Source organism: Brachypodium distachyon, chromosome 1 (assembly GCF_000005505.3).
Source record: "Brachypodium distachyon strain Bd21 chromosome 1, Brachypodium_distachyon_v3.0, whole genome shotgun sequence".
NCBI classification, from domain to species: domain Eukaryota; kingdom Viridiplantae; phylum Streptophyta; class Magnoliopsida; order Poales; family Poaceae; genus Brachypodium; species Brachypodium distachyon.
In genome coordinates, this window is record NC_016131.3 from 14595222 (window position 1) to 14610027 (window position 14806).

Genomic DNA, 14806 nt, shown 5'->3' on the forward strand with positions numbered 1-14806 from the left:
CAAAAATTGCACCGGCACATACCAAGTTAATCCCTAATTCAAAGGGTTGCAAATACGACTACAATTATTATAACGGAGTAGAAATATTCTTTTTCTTGTGTGCACAAAGCTAATTCCATATTTTCATCTAGCAATTATTTTTTTAAAGTTTAGATAAACTAAAAAACATGTGACACACGAAGTAAAAAACATGTCCCACCATTGATCAGTATCGAAGAGTTGGCGTCCTACCTCGACAACGGTTACGGCGATTGTCCTAACCCAAGAAGACAATAATTAGAGTGGTAGGAACATGAAGTAACGTGCTAAAGAAAAACTGTTTAGAAAAAAAAATGGACTAGAGAAGTCATTTGTTTTTTATGCTTGTTTTTCATGAGACTTTGATGACTTTTTTCTTATTCTCTTCATTGTTGCTCTCACGGCGCACCTACAAGTATACCTCAACTTCTAAAATAAAAGTTCACCTCCAATGTCGAGTCATCCACTGACTGTTAGGTTGCCGTACCGAAAGTTGCATTTCGTATCACCGTCTGCTATGTTGGTCTCTGTCTTTTAATCTTTCCTGTTTTTCGATTTGTATGACTTTATCTTATGTTGAATTCCTTAGTACTCCATCCACTGTCCAGCGCAATCAAGGCTCACAGAAAGTGTGTTAAAAAAAAGGCTCACAGAAAGAAAAAGAAAAAAGAAAAGGACAAAAAAAGGAAAAAGGAAAAATAAAAGAGAAAATCCCCCGTCTCCGTCCGATCGGTGGTGCACCGTGCGGCGACCATCGTCAACCGCCACGGCCATCGCCTGCTCCCTCCCACTTGCCATCCATCCCGTGCGCCTGCCTGCGCCCATCAATCCCTCCCAATCTCCTGCCCTCTCTTCCCCTCCGCGCGCTCCTCTCCTCTCCCCCACCCACCAAATGTCGGACGACGACGGCGGCGCCGGCGAGCAGCAGCAGCAGCTCAGCGACGGCCAGAAGCGGGAGATCGCAGTCTGGTTCCTCTCCCGCGCGCCCGCCGGCGAGATCCACTACGTCGCCAAAGGCACCAACCCCGCCCCCGATCCCTCACGCCTGCCTTAGCTATAGCTGTTTGCACGTTCCATTTGCCTGACTCTGATCCCCCCGTTTTGTTCTCCTGCTCGAATGGGTGGGTGGGCGCGCAGATGTGCGCGCGCTGCTGGGCGACGACGCCGTGTACGAGGCCGCGGCGGCCGAGGCCTACCCGGAGTACAACAAGGCGCAACTCGTCTCCCTCGGCCTCCCCGATCGCAGCGGCGATGTGAGCATTCCTCTCTCCCTCTCTCTCTCTCTGTAGTCTGTCCCCAGCTATGTCTGCCTCGTGATGCTGCTTCGTCTCTATGCATATTCCAACGTACTACTGTGTATTATTGGCAATTATTGAAGTGATAGGTTATGCTTGTGATAGGATCGTCATTTCATCATCCGTGAGTAATAGTACAGTTCTTAGGCTATATTTTTGTTTGGGCTGTCTGGATTTGCTAGACTCGGGAACCGAAGAACTGTACTGTAAGGTGGAGAAGTTGGTTAGGAACATTTTGGTAGATCTATTGTCGAGCACACGATAAGCGGGAGCATTTTCCGTTGGAATGGCCGCTTTCTGAGTGTGTTTTCCTAGCCATGATCAAGGCATAAGGGTTTGGATGCCCGTACCGGCTGAATGTTGAATGTTAGTTGTGTGATATATGCCTGCAGATAATCATCACATCTTATGGGGAGCTGGACAAGAACAATTATCTGGACCCTAGAACCGGCCAAGTTGCTACCGTGGATCATATTAAGCAGGTAATAAATCGAAGGATGTAACTGCTGTTGTTGCAAACATGGTTATTTTGCTTTTATATGCCTGTCGCAAGTGAGTAGTCCCTCTGATCCTAAATTGTTGTCGAAATATTACATGTATCTAGACGCTTTTTAAGAATACATACATCCATATTTGGGCAAATTTGAGTCAAGAATTTAGGATCAGAGGGAGTACTAAACAAGTAGTAGTCACTTATCCTAGAGAGTGGTGTGTTTACCAGTTGTATATCTGCAATAAGCATGGCTTGCGTCTTGAGCTTGATGGACACGGCTATTGTTGGACTTTTGAATTCTGATGAATTGCCCAGGTCATCTCCGGTTGATCTCTCTTAGTCTCTTACCACTCATGCAGTCTTTTACTTAGTTCTGTTGTTGGCTTATATTTTTACTGAGGAATTGATCTACTGAAAATAACCATACCGTTTCAAACCAAAATAGATTTACCGGACTTAAGTTGGTTTCTTATCTTCCATGAGATAGCTCGGAAGCAGAAGCATGAAAAGCAACTTCTCCAATTTGTCTGAACTCTACACAACACCAGCAGCAGTATTAGGCCTCACTAGTTAATATTACCGACCTGCACAAAATTATTATGCTTGGCAAAGTGTTGTTTTTGCAAATATATGGAATGGGATTTTCTTCGCACATTTTGTTTGTCATTCAAAGATTGGAGTTCCTGCATTTGATTTAAATTCATTTTGTTTTGTGTTTGTGTTCACAGACTTGTACAAATTTGAGACCTGCTACAGATGAGGAGCTTCCTTCAGCATATACTGAGGAGTTTAGGTATATTAACTCTGCTATTTACTCTTCCTCGTTTCTTTATTTTCCATATTACATTGATAGTCAATAATCTGTAAACTTTTTTTTTTTATACAGGAGTGCTATAGATGTTGAACTGTCCAAATACGTTAGTGAAGCTTATCCAAAAGGTGTGTGTGCTGTTTATTGTACCAAAGGAAAGGATGTAGAGGGACCAGGAGCTGATTTTTGTTTGGCAGTAGTTATTTCTGCTGCTAGGCGCAGTCCACAAAACTTTTGGTATGTTTTCTGACTTGTGTCTGCTAACTCTGTGTCGTTTTATGTAAATTCCCTTGTTAGCTTTAATCCTGCACAAGTAGTTTGTTCCTGGTTATCTTTCCCCCTTATTTCCCTCGTTCTTGTGCTTGGCTTCCAGACATTTGTATTTCCGTTATGCAAAAGTAATGGAAAGGGGAGAGATCCCGGGTTGAAAAAAGCTTTAGTCCTGCACCTATATATCAGTGACTTTGATCTGGATTGTAATGACATCTAAAGGTTCTGTTGGTCCGATTTTAACATTGAAGGTGTCCATTGTTTTCAGTTCACCCTCACCTTATTTGCACCTCTAGAGATTTTAGTTTTTATCTTTGTATCCTAGATTCCTAGTACTAGTATACTTTTAGAACCTGTTTCCATATGCAACTTTTGATCATAGATTTTCCGCGCTATGTTCTTTCATTTCCTCGCTAAAAACTCATCATTTGGTTTGTGGCAATACTGTTTATCATCTGCTTATAATACATTTTTTATCTTTTCAATGGTACTTTTTCACTTGAAAATTTAGTACTTGTTCTTTATCTGAACACTTGTTTCACAGAATCTGTCACTAGAACACTCGAAGTATGCTCCTTATAGGTTTGATCTTCTTATCATTTAGTGTCTGACGGAGGCAACTTCATATTGTGTCATCCAGCAATGGCAGCTGGCGTTCCATTTGGACTCTGGAATTCAGTGATGAGTTTCAATATGTTGATATTAAAGGAAAGATACAGGTTAGATGTTTTACTAGATGAAGCTAAAATCATTGTTAATTAATGTTACTAAGTAAAGGTAGTAACTTCTGTATTGTAAATATCACTTGCATGGCCACCAGGTAGGTGCTCATTATTTTGAAGAGGGAAATGTGCAGCTGGATACTATCGTTGATCGCAAAGACTCCACAGTATTGCAGGTTAGTCCGTGCAACAACTTGGAGCCCTACACTTCTTTTGTTCTTTTGACCTCATAGTGGTAGAACACCCACTGTTTCTGTGGGCTGAAATTTGTGCAGGTTAACATGGAACATGGTCTCCCCATTCACTTTGAAACCTCACACACATAAGAAAAGAGGCCTGAAGATCTTAATATATTTATGCTAGAAACTACTAACTTGGCCCTCTCCGCAGTCAATATTCGAATTTAAAGTTGCTTTCCCAGACTTTGTGTTTTATCACCATAAACATGGTTTCTGTCAAAAACAAATATCATTCCGTAAATCACCATAAACATGGTCACCCATGAAATATCTTCTCAAGCTCTGAAGCTCCCACTCTCTGTTTGGTTGTCGGCTTGTCGCTTAGCTGCTTAGTATTGCTTTGCTTGCATAGCTGGGTCCACTGTACAGTTATTATGTATTTTAGGGAAACTTTGTCCATTCTTTGCTAATATTGTTTTCTCGAACTCTCTTGCACATGCAATTCAGTACATGCTCATCTATGTCTATCCAGACCATTAAAAAATATCATCTTCACTTTACCATGTTGGGTTAGTGTCTGGTGGTTTGGGTTCTTACAGTTGCAAATACTATATAAGTGTGAACAGTTCCTCTGGTGGTTTGGGTTCTTGCAGTTGCAAATACTAAATTGGTGCGGACAGTTCCAACACAAGATCTAAAGCTTTATCTATGTTTATTTGGGGAAGTGATGAACATATGGCATATTTCATTTCCCAGATTTCACTTTGCTGGATTGCGCAGATGCAAGTGCCAGTTTTGTGCAAGTTTACCTCAAGAATGACTAACATTTCGAGAGAGCGAGGAATAGTGTGAGGGAGGGTGGACATGGGTTCCCTTTTCTCTCCTAGTTCATTTCTTTTGTCGCTGGTTGTGGAGTTTGTGTGTTGGCACTATGGGCATGTTTGGTTGGTGCCCGAACTTGCCCTGCCAAAATTTTGGCAGCCAATAGAAATTTGTTCTTCATTTGGTTGGTTGCCAATGAAATCTTGTCCACCTACCTCACAATCCCTTCACAACTTTTGCCAAAATTTTGGCCAACTTGGGGCCAAGGAATCTTTAACCAATTTTTTGGCTAGCCAATTGTTGGCAAGAATTGGTAGGGCATGAGTTGGCATGAATCAAACATACCCTATACACATTTCGGGAGGATATGTGTACCTTTTTGTCCATGAACCATTGATGTGTGTCATATGATCTATATTTATTGCACTCCTGAGTATGCTTCAGGATTTATATTCATCATGCCTTATATTACTTTCAGTATGCTTGAACTCTTATTGCTTTCTTACTTGCTTTGTCCTTAGTTTCTTGTATCTTTGCCAAGCTAAAACATCTAACAATTCCGCTGAAATTATATTACTTGTGTTTCAGTCGCCGGAAGACACTGCACTGTCAGTAACCAACATCATTCGGCATCAAGAGTCTGAGTATTTTTCATCTCTTGAGGTTGGAGCCTTTCTGTTGTTTACGTAAATCTCATCAGATCTTAAACAGTCAATAAGACTAATTGCTTTTCTCTGCACGCAGGAATCATACTTGAACTTGTCCGATGCTACATTCAAGGTACGAACCGTGGCAATCTAATGGTTCACGCGATAGTTATGACGCTGGATTACTGCACTTGCCTCTTTTCCTATCCCTTGTTTCACATTTTATTATCGCTGATCATGTCTTGTGCACAGGATCTTCGGAGGAAACTCCCGGTTACCCGCACTCTTTTCCCATGGCAGAACACCAAAGCCCTCAGCCTTACTAGGGACCTCGCCAAAGAGCTAGCACTAGGGAAATGAAGCTTGTGGAGGTCACATCGCTAGGTAGCTTAGCATGGATTTTTTTTTTTTAAATCTCCGTGCCAATTTGCTGTTCTGTAGACTACAGTTCTTATCCTGTAACCAGTAATTTTCTTCCTTTGTTCTATCTGTTTCTAGCCTTCACATAGTAAATCAAGATCATGACCTTTATTTGTGGAGAATTGGACTGCGAGAATGTATATCCCTTCAGATTCTGACCTTTACTATTTGATGTGAAATCTTATCTGTTTCTAGCCTTAACAGACGTGCATCTACCTTTTGTTTTTTGACAGAAATGCATACAGCATATTTTATCACATGATGTACAGAAGGTTATAGCAGAAAAAAAGATGGTCTACAAATCTTAATTTTAGAAATTCCTTGAATTTTCTGATGGGAAATAGTTTCAACTCAAGAGCAAAGAGCGCTTTTTTACAATTAGAAAAGAGCATAATTGATGAAGACTTATTCTTAAGAGAAGCTTAATTCGACGCAACGTTTTCTACACCCCGTTTAGATCGGAGCACAATTGAGCACATAAATCGGGAATTGGAACTGAATAAATAAAGTGAATTTCAGCCGTTCGGGGCCATATCATTTTTGAGCCCACTGGACAGCATCTTCAGGCCCATACAATAGAGACTACTATATCCACAGACTAGCCCAAAGGCCCAAGCGAACCTATAAACCCCAAAACGACGCCTCTTCTCGGTCCTTTCCACCGCCTCCGTCTCCCAACCGAAACCCCGAGCAGCTCTAGGGTTCGCCGCCATGGTACGTTCCCCCCTTCGCCTTCCTCCCACCCGACCTCCCCCCTTCGATCCGTCCCGTGCTGAACTGCGCCGCTCTTCTCGCTATCTGATTGCTTTGCGAATTTTTTTTCTCTTCTGGATTTCGTGCTGATTTTCCCCACGCGTTCGAGTTGCTTGCAGCCGCAGGGAGATTACATCGAGCTCCACCAGAAGCGCCATGGCCGGCGCATGGACTTCGAGGAGCGCAAGCGCAAGAAGGAAGCGCGCTCCGTCAAGAAGAACTCCAAAGATGCCCGCAAGGTATGCAGCTCTCTGATGCGATACATGTCCTCCCCCTTTCGATATGTTGTATATTTACGTGTTTCTGTTGCTGATGCGCGCCTGGTTGGTTTGGTCTGTGGCAGTTGCTTGGTGCCAAGGGTAAGAGGTTCGCCAAGAAGCGGTATGCCGAGAAGGCGCAGATGAAGAAGACGTAAGTGCTTGTTATCTTTTGGTGGTTCAGATTTCAGAATGACTGCTTAACTGCTGCTCCAGTTGATGTATTGATTACTTTGACTGCGAGACATGTATGATAGTGTTTTACTATCATCACGGTTGACGTGTTTGTACTTTGAAGATGTCATGTTGGAAATCTGCATATCTTGTTGGGTTTTATGTGTTACTAATATACTTGTAATTGTTCCTTTCCAGCCTGAAAATGCATGACGAGTCAACTTCCCGGCAGAAGGTTGATGATGATGTTGAAGAAGGGGCTCTCCCTCCATATCTGCTGGATCGTGATCAGACGCAGCGGGCCAAGGTAAAGTAGTTAGTTCGAACCATCTGTTGTGACACATGAACCTTTTTGTGGTGCTGCTTGTTGATTTATCGTGAAATGTAGGTCCTCAGCAACACAATAAAGCAAAAGAGGAAGGAAAAGGCTGGCAAATGGGATGTTCCTTTGCCAAAGGTAATTCTCAATTCAAACTGTTGTTGTCTTCTTGCTTCAAAATCGGTGGTTTCCTACTTGACTAAACATTGTCACAATTTTTCTTCTTTCAGGTCAGAGGTGTGGCTGAAGATGAGATGTTCAAAGTTCTACGAACTGGCAAGCGGAAAAGTAAGTCATAATAAGATTTATCGATAAATCTGGAAGCTAGGTTACCATTTGGAATTTGTGTTTGTCCTGCATTCATACTTGGCATTGCATATGCATGTAATTCTTTGTCAGTTGTGCATTTTTGTTGGGATGAGCTTTCCTGGAAGTGCTATGTGCTGCAAGGCAACTGAAGTCACCAACTTCTATTTTTTGTCTGAAGTTGTTCTCATAAAAGTTCACTAAACAAATGGCAATTGCAGAGACCATGCAAAGTATTCCTTTGAGTTGAATAATTTGGCTGATATAATTTTTCTTTATGCAGCGAAGCAGTGGAAGAGAATGGTAACTAAGGCTACCTTTGTGGGTCCTGGTTTTACGAGGAAGCCACCGAAGTATGAAAGGTTCATTCGGCCCACTGGTCTGCGTTTTACCAAAGCTCATGTTACCCACCCTGAGTTGAAATGCACGTTCAATCTCGACATAATTTCTGTGAAGAAAAATCCAAATGGTCAAATGTACACTTCTCTTGGTGTTATGACAAGGGGGACAATCATTGAGGTATGCAAAAAACATTCTGCATGTATGAAACCTTATTTCTGCCATAGTAGTATTATTGCCAGTTTTCTCTTATCTGTATAGGTTATCACAAAATTAGATACTCGTCTTCGAGTTCTATAACGTCTCTTTTCATATTAGTGCTTACAGTAGTAAATTCTTACTCAGGTGAACGTTAGCGAACTCGGTCTTGTAACCCCTGCTGGAAAAGTTGTTTGGGGTAAGGCATCTGTTAAAAAAGTCCAGCTATTTTTGCCTATCCCTTCGCCTTAGTCATGTTTCATAAACCATTGTTCCTCGTTTATGCAGGTAAATATGCTCAGGTTACAAACAACCCGGAGAATGATGGCTGCATCAATGCTGTGTTGCTCGTGTGAAGCTGTTATGCATTTCTGGTTAAGGTGTCGAGTCACCTTGTTTGTGTTGGCTCTGATGCGAGTAATTTTTTTTTGGCGTGCACTGTGGGAACAATATTTTCTGCAATCCATGCTTATCTCCGGAAAACTCACTAACAGTGTAATAGCTCAGTGCAATACATTTCTTCCCGTATTTGTAATCTGCTGTAAAACATGAGCTCAGAGCATGCAAATCCTTGAATCGAAGTTCCCCTCTTGGTTTCATTGTTACCTAATTCTATTTCTGGCCACCTTATTTTTATCTGATCGATCCTCAGCAATTTAAAATATTGGTAAAATGTCACGGCAAACCGGTGATGTTGCAGCATAGCCCTCACATCCAGTACTCAAGCCAAAACAAACACCATCGTGTAAGTGAAACCGGTTAAATACACAAGGTGCTACAACCAAATGAATTTATGACGGTATGAAAAACTGCTTCCTCAAGTACATCCAATAAGAGAAACATCTGAAACGGTCTCCTAAATGAACACGTGGAATATACAGAGGGTACTTAGATGGATACGTCTGGTCTTCTGGTGTTTGTTTCCCAGGGAGGAAATCACAATGCGTGAAAAATCCAAATGGAGGGCTGTCGCGTCAGCAAATAAAAATTCTATCAGCGGGAGCTGCGTTGGCAACATTCAGGTAATTGACATCAACTGCAAGCTCTCCAAAATCATCTGCATAAATGTCTAGACCACTGTTAGGATATGTAATAGTAATAATTCATGTCATGGCGACAGGTACATTGGCACATCAAACCTTCGTATATTGTTCGTACGATTTGAACATAGTCGCGTATCATATCCTGATAAATAATTCCATCAGGATGTGCATCCAGGATAACTAAAACTCCTGTATGATTGCAAATTTTAACCATGAAATATCAGTGAATTTGCAGAAAATTGGAAAACCAGAAGAGATGAACTATCTACAGGATCCTAATCGGAAGCAAGGGAGATACATAATCAACTTTGATTACTCGGTGTCAGCATACCTGGTGCTAACCAAGCTTTCGTCTCGCTGGATGGCAATGGTGCTAACCAAAGGATATTACGTAAATTCATAGAATCGTCATATGGTACATCAGATCCTGTTAAAGAGGGTGATTTTTTATTATCAGCACATACTGTGCAAAGAAAATTCAGATTAATAGTTCATATGCATATGAATAAAATCATACCTGCCTGGCAATAACCCAAATTGTAAGGGAATAGTTCCTTGTCAAATGCTGGATATTCCTTAGCATGGAACCTGTCTCAGAAAATAATCATCATGATCATACCTGATAGTTAACAGTGTCACTTACATGTACCAATCTAAAGGCATAAATGTAATACAATTTACCTCACACATACATACTGAATATTTTAAGTGGCATATTAGAGATTACTAAGGGCTTGGAAAAATCAAATTTCTGTTTTGTTTCTCCAAAAGGCATTCAATTTCCAGTTTAAATTTAGAAATGATTGATCTGCACGTTGGAAAATTCAGATTGCCTCGCCAACGTCACTAAATTGTGATGCTACCAAAAATGCCTAGATTATAAACTGTTCTGTAATAATTATTGAAAAAGTCTGAACTGTATTTTGCTACAAATTCTATACAGGAGTACAATTAATCGCACTTACAAAATTCCAAGCCTTCCTGTCCCAGATGCCAGGAAAAGATGCCCATGGAACAAATCATACCGATTCAGTGATACATTTAATCCAACAGATGGTCCTCGTGTGGCAATCAACTCAAACAAAAAGGCTAAGTATGAATTGATTTCCTGGTAATAACACAAACATGTGAGTTGCTTTGATGAAAAGAGTGTAGCCATGTCGGCAAGTCAAGGTGCGTAAACAATCACCAACCTATAAGTAAAGGGATTTGAACTAAAACTTGAGCTAAATATGGACCTGGTTAGCAAAACGCCTTCCATATGGTGTTCTTGTGAGATGACATTTGTTCTTCTTCGATCCCTCAATATCTGGCACCTAACGAGGATACCATGGTACATTTTATCAGGGATAGGAAGAGCATATTACAGGCATTGTCAGCTGAATAAAGGCAGTGTACACTTCCAAAAACTTGGCACTTGTCATTAATAGTACCAGTTTACTCCAAGAGCTGATATTCCCTCCAAATAAACTCCTCAGAAACATCAGAAATTAAATTTAAAGTATCTTAGAACTCTAATTTGCGATGCAACAGATTAACAGACGGTGACAGTGGCTAATGCATACAGGCTATACAACTCACTTCAGAGCAATTCAACAACATCCTATCCCATTTTTCGACAATATGATCATGAGATCAACTACACCAGTCTGACTTCTCAAGAGCAGAGAGCAGACCGCACCACCTCCGGTATCAAACAAAGTAACCTGATACTTGCGTAGTTGCGTCCCTTGAGATCTCAAACCCAATCCTCCCCTAAACGTGCAAAAATTCCGTACCTCTCAGAAACAATGGAGCAAACGAGCACTCACCGGAAGCATGGTGGGGTCGAGCGCGTGGTGGATCGCGCCAGGGTTGCCACCGGAGTCGACGGCCAGGCGCGCCAGCTCCATGACCGGCGCCGGCGGCCACATCACCAACCCATCCGCCTCAGCCGCATCGTCGTCGCAGCCTTCGAGGAGAACCTTCCGGAAGCCCCTCCAGGGGGGAGACTCCCTGGATACAGCGGAGGCGCTGGCCGGGGAGAGGAACCGGAGGCAGGACCGCAGGCGCGACGCCTCGCCAGCCGGCACACGCGACGCGGCGCGCGGGCCGGCGAGGACGGCGAGGAGGTCGGCGGCTACGGCCTGCGGAGAAGGCGGCGGGGAAGGGAGGGCGGAAGAGGAGGAGGAGGAGACGGCGAAGGAGACGCCGAGGCCGAGGGAGACGGCGAAGGCCAGCTTCAGGTTCAGCGAGAGCAGAGGAGACCTCCTGAACCTGAACCGGAAGCGTTCCATCGGCTGTTGCTTCTGCTTTGCTGCTGCTGCATCTACTGGGTGTTCTCTTCAATGGACAGTGGACTTCCTTGTAGACCGTCTGTTGTGCTTTGATCTTGATCTGATGGCTGGTATTTCGGTTGGAGACTATACAGATTTAGTTTGTGTTATAGGTATGCATGTTCGTATGTGTTTGTGTACACCTAAATGATCTCGATCCTGTCCGGAATTTGAGAGTGAACATCAGCGACGCACCGAATGATTTTAAATCGCGAAGGAATGACACGCATGCAGTGCACACATGCTTTTTGCTAGTTCCGGCTGTGTGCCACTTGTCAAGGTGTTTCCTTCTCCGCTCGTTTGCCTCTTGACGACCTCTCTATCGTCCCACACGTCTTTGTTGTCACGAATGCTATGCTTTCAATTACTGTTTCTAGCAAGTTCTAAAGGCTCATCGCCATCACTACCAAGGTGGACGCAACTAACAAGAGCTTACGATGAATCTCATCAACAAATGCATGGTCGACGAGGAGACATTACGGTCCACCATCAAATAGGAGAAGCACATGAGAGAACTTACCCTTTGTCCGTCACGCCGTCCTCCGGTTTTGTGCAAGATGTTGCTTTGGGTGTTTGGCTTGGCCGCACCCGAGGAGATGTAAGGGGTATAAAGAGAAGGGAGAAAGAGCGAGGTTAATTGACGTTCCAACCAAAACCACGTACTATAATAGTCGTAAGTGCGATCATGCTTTAAAACACCAATAAACCTGAAATGTCCGCAAAGTACAAGATATTGCTATAAATACATGATTAAATGAAGAAAAAGAGTAAGGTTAGATATAAATTTGCGACCCATGCTCAAGCTTCAAGGTACGACGAGAGAAAGATCATGCATCTCAAGTACCTTTCGTTGAATAACTAGTGGAGTAGTTCTTTCTAAAGAAGAAACAATTGATATACTCCCTCTGTTCCAAAACAAATGACGTGAAATTGTATACAAATCCACGTCAGTTATTTTGAGACGGAGGGAGTAGAATATATTGGAACAGTAGTTGTGATATTTGTCATACAACAAGCTGAATGCCCTAGGATTATTAATGGACTGTTTGGGGAGATCGTTCTGGACTGCCGAACAGGGTCCTTTGTAGGAGTAAAAGAAAAGAGAAGCTGATCCATGGATGGACGTCTTCAGCTTCACGGGCCGTGGGATTGGGAACAAACGACAAAGCCAAATCAAACCCGACTTGGTTTGTCTTTTGATGCCACCCCTCCCGCGCCAATCTACGGACGCCCACCCTGCCACCCACCTCCCCAGCCATCTCGAACACGACGGAAGACCCCCGACACGCGCCTCTCTCCCACTGCCCCCAGCTCTCCACGCGCCCCATCCCCATTCCCCACGCCATGCCGGCCGCCGCCGCCATTACCCCTGACCTCCCCTCGCTCGCTGCACATATATACCCCTCTCTCCGCCCCCGCATGCAGACCATCGCCCAGCTCGCAGATTCATCCATCGATCCATTTCATCTGCGATCTGCAGGTCTCTGTCGAAAGGAGCTTCGATCGCCGGTGGCCGCCATGGCGCAGGCGGAGCGCGAGCGGCTGAGCGTGCTCATGTTCCCGTGGCTCGCGCACGGCCACGTCACCCCGTACCTCGAGCTCGCCAGGCGACTCGTCGCCACCTCCTTCCCCAACCTCGACGTCGTCGTCCACCTCGTCTCCACGCCGGCCAACCTCGCGCACATCGCCACCCCATCATTACCATCCAACCTCCACCTCGTCGAGATCCGCCTCCCGGCCGAAGAACTCCCGGCGTCGCTGCACACCACGAAGCGCCTCCCGCCCCGCCTCATGCCGGCGCTGAAGCACGCCTGCGACCTGGCCGCGCCGCGGTTCGGGGCGCTCATCGACGAGCTCCGCCCGGACCTCGTCCTCTACGACTTCCTCCAGCCATGGGCGCCGCTCGAGGCCGCCAGCCGCGGCGTCCCCGCGGCCCACTTCAGCACCTGCAGCGCCGCCGCCACCGCCTTCTTCCTCCACTGCCTCAGGACGGATCAGTCGCCTAGCGCGTTCCCTTTCGACGCCATCAGCCTTGGCGGCGCCGCCCAGGACGCCAGGTACACCGCACTGCTCGCCTCCGCCGGCCGTGGCAAGGACGACGACTCCCCGCCGCCGCTGGTGCCCGAGCGCGACCGCCTGCCGCTCAGCCTGGACCGGTCGACGGTGTTCGTGGCCGTCAAGACCTGCGCCGACATCGAGCGCAAGTACATGGACTACCTCTCCCAGCTCACCGGCAAGGAGATCGTCCCCGTCGGCCCGCTGCTCGTCCACGACGACCCGAGGAACCCCGGCGGCGAATCCTCGGAGGAGGACGCCATCATGGCGTGGCTCGACGGGGAGGATCCGGGCTCCGTGGTGCTGGTCTCCTTCGGGAGCGAGTACTTCCTCTCGGAGCGCCAGATGGCACAGATGGCCCGCGGGCTCGAGCTCAGCGGCGCCCCTTTCCTCTGGGTCGTCCGCTTCCCCGACGACGACAACGACAGCAGCGGCGCGGCGAGGTCGCTACCGCGGGACTACGCGCCGGCGCGGGGGAAGGTGGTGCAGGGGTGGGCCCCGCAGCGGCTGGTCCTGGCCCACGGCGCCTGCGGCGCGTTCCTGACCCACTGCGGGTGGAGTTCGGTGCTGGAGGCCATGGCGGTGGGGGTGCCAATGGTGGCCCTGCCGCTGCACATCGACCAGCCGCTCAACGCCAACCTGGCCCTCGAGCTCGGCGCCGCCGCGGCAAGGGTGGAGCAGCCGGAGCGGTTCGGGGAGTTCAGGGCGGAGGACGTGGCCCGGGCCGTGCGTGCCGCCGTGAACGGGGAGGAAGGGAAGGCGGCCAGGCGGCGCGCGGCGGAACTCAGGGAGGTCGTGGCGCGGAATAACGACGGCGACGGTGCTCGGCGGCAGGTCGGCGTGCTGCTGGAGAAGATGGCTAGGCTTTGTGGGAAAGGCCAGGGCCAGGCCGTGGCGAATTAGTAGTGGGCTTTTTTAGCTCGGTTTGAGAATAATAAAGAGGTTGAGTGGGCCGTGTTTCTCTCTTGATTACCCGTGTATCTTTCAGCTTTGCAGGGATTGAACTAGGTTTATGGCCTTTTTAGCCCAAGGAACAAACAACTACTGCTTGGTGTATATACGGCCTTTTCGCTAGTGCACACGATCTTTTGTTCTCAGGACAGAAAGGGGATCATCTCGGCCCAACCCAACTAAGTACGTTCAATGTTCATGATTTCTCATTTTTTTTAAGGAGCGACTCAAAGGTTTTCTAAACCCTTCAAAGGTAATCCAGTTGGTGTAGGTGTTCGAGTAGTCATTGCTCCAGTCAGATTGCAGTATATTTACCGAAGCCTTCGCGGTACTTCAGTGCTTCGTGTTGCGAAGATTGATACCACGAAGAAGATTTATTTGAAAGATTTCAATGTAATTTTTAGTTATAAGAGTTACTT

General features: G+C 45.8%; 3 protein-coding genes across 4 annotated transcripts; 2 read left to right on the forward strand and 1 right to left on the reverse strand.

Annotated features, from left to right (window-relative positions):
• Positions 1–751: 751 nt before the first annotated feature.
• LOC100836528 lies at positions 752–8629 on the forward strand. The gene is given in 18 exon segments (XM_014896777.2): positions 752–1034; positions 1156–1271; positions 1706–1795; positions 2535–2599; positions 2693–2854; positions 3528–3606; positions 3708–3785; positions 5199–5273; positions 5355–5390; positions 5510–5694; positions 6540–6669; positions 6774–6841; positions 7060–7168; positions 7250–7318; positions 7411–7468; positions 7770–8005; positions 8171–8222; positions 8312–8629. Coding segments are annotated over 18 exon segments (1800 nt in total). The 5' UTR covers positions 752–910; the 3' UTR covers positions 8380–8629.
• An 88-nt stretch (positions 8630–8717) lies between these two features.
• LOC100836840 lies at positions 8718–11386 on the reverse strand. Of its 2 annotated transcripts, none has more exons than XM_024456874.1 (7): positions 10878–11386; positions 10305–10382; positions 10032–10174; positions 9584–9654; positions 9398–9493; positions 9163–9255; positions 8718–9092 (listed from the first exon to the last, which is right to left on the reverse strand). In XM_024456874.1, exons 1-7 carry the CDS (start codon positions 11340–11342, stop codon positions 8998–9000), a joined length of 1041 nt encoding a protein of 346 aa, XP_024312642.1. In that variant the 5' UTR covers positions 11343–11386; the 3' UTR covers positions 8718–8997. The 2 variants fall into 2 exon arrangements, with proteins under 2 accessions (XP_024312642.1, XP_003562473.1); XM_003562425.4 differs by having other exon boundaries at positions 8718–9080; positions 10878–11384.
• Positions 11387–12818: 1432 nt separating this feature from the next.
• On the forward strand, positions 12819–14405 carry LOC100838131 (beta-D-glucosyl crocetin beta-1,6-glucosyltransferase). Its single transcript, XM_003559764.3, has one exon. The coding sequence runs from the start codon at positions 12900–12902 to the stop codon at positions 14337–14339; it is 1440 nt and encodes a 479-aa protein (XP_003559812.1). The 5' UTR covers positions 12819–12899; the 3' UTR covers positions 14340–14405.
• The last annotated feature ends 401 nt before the right edge of the window (positions 14406–14806 follow it).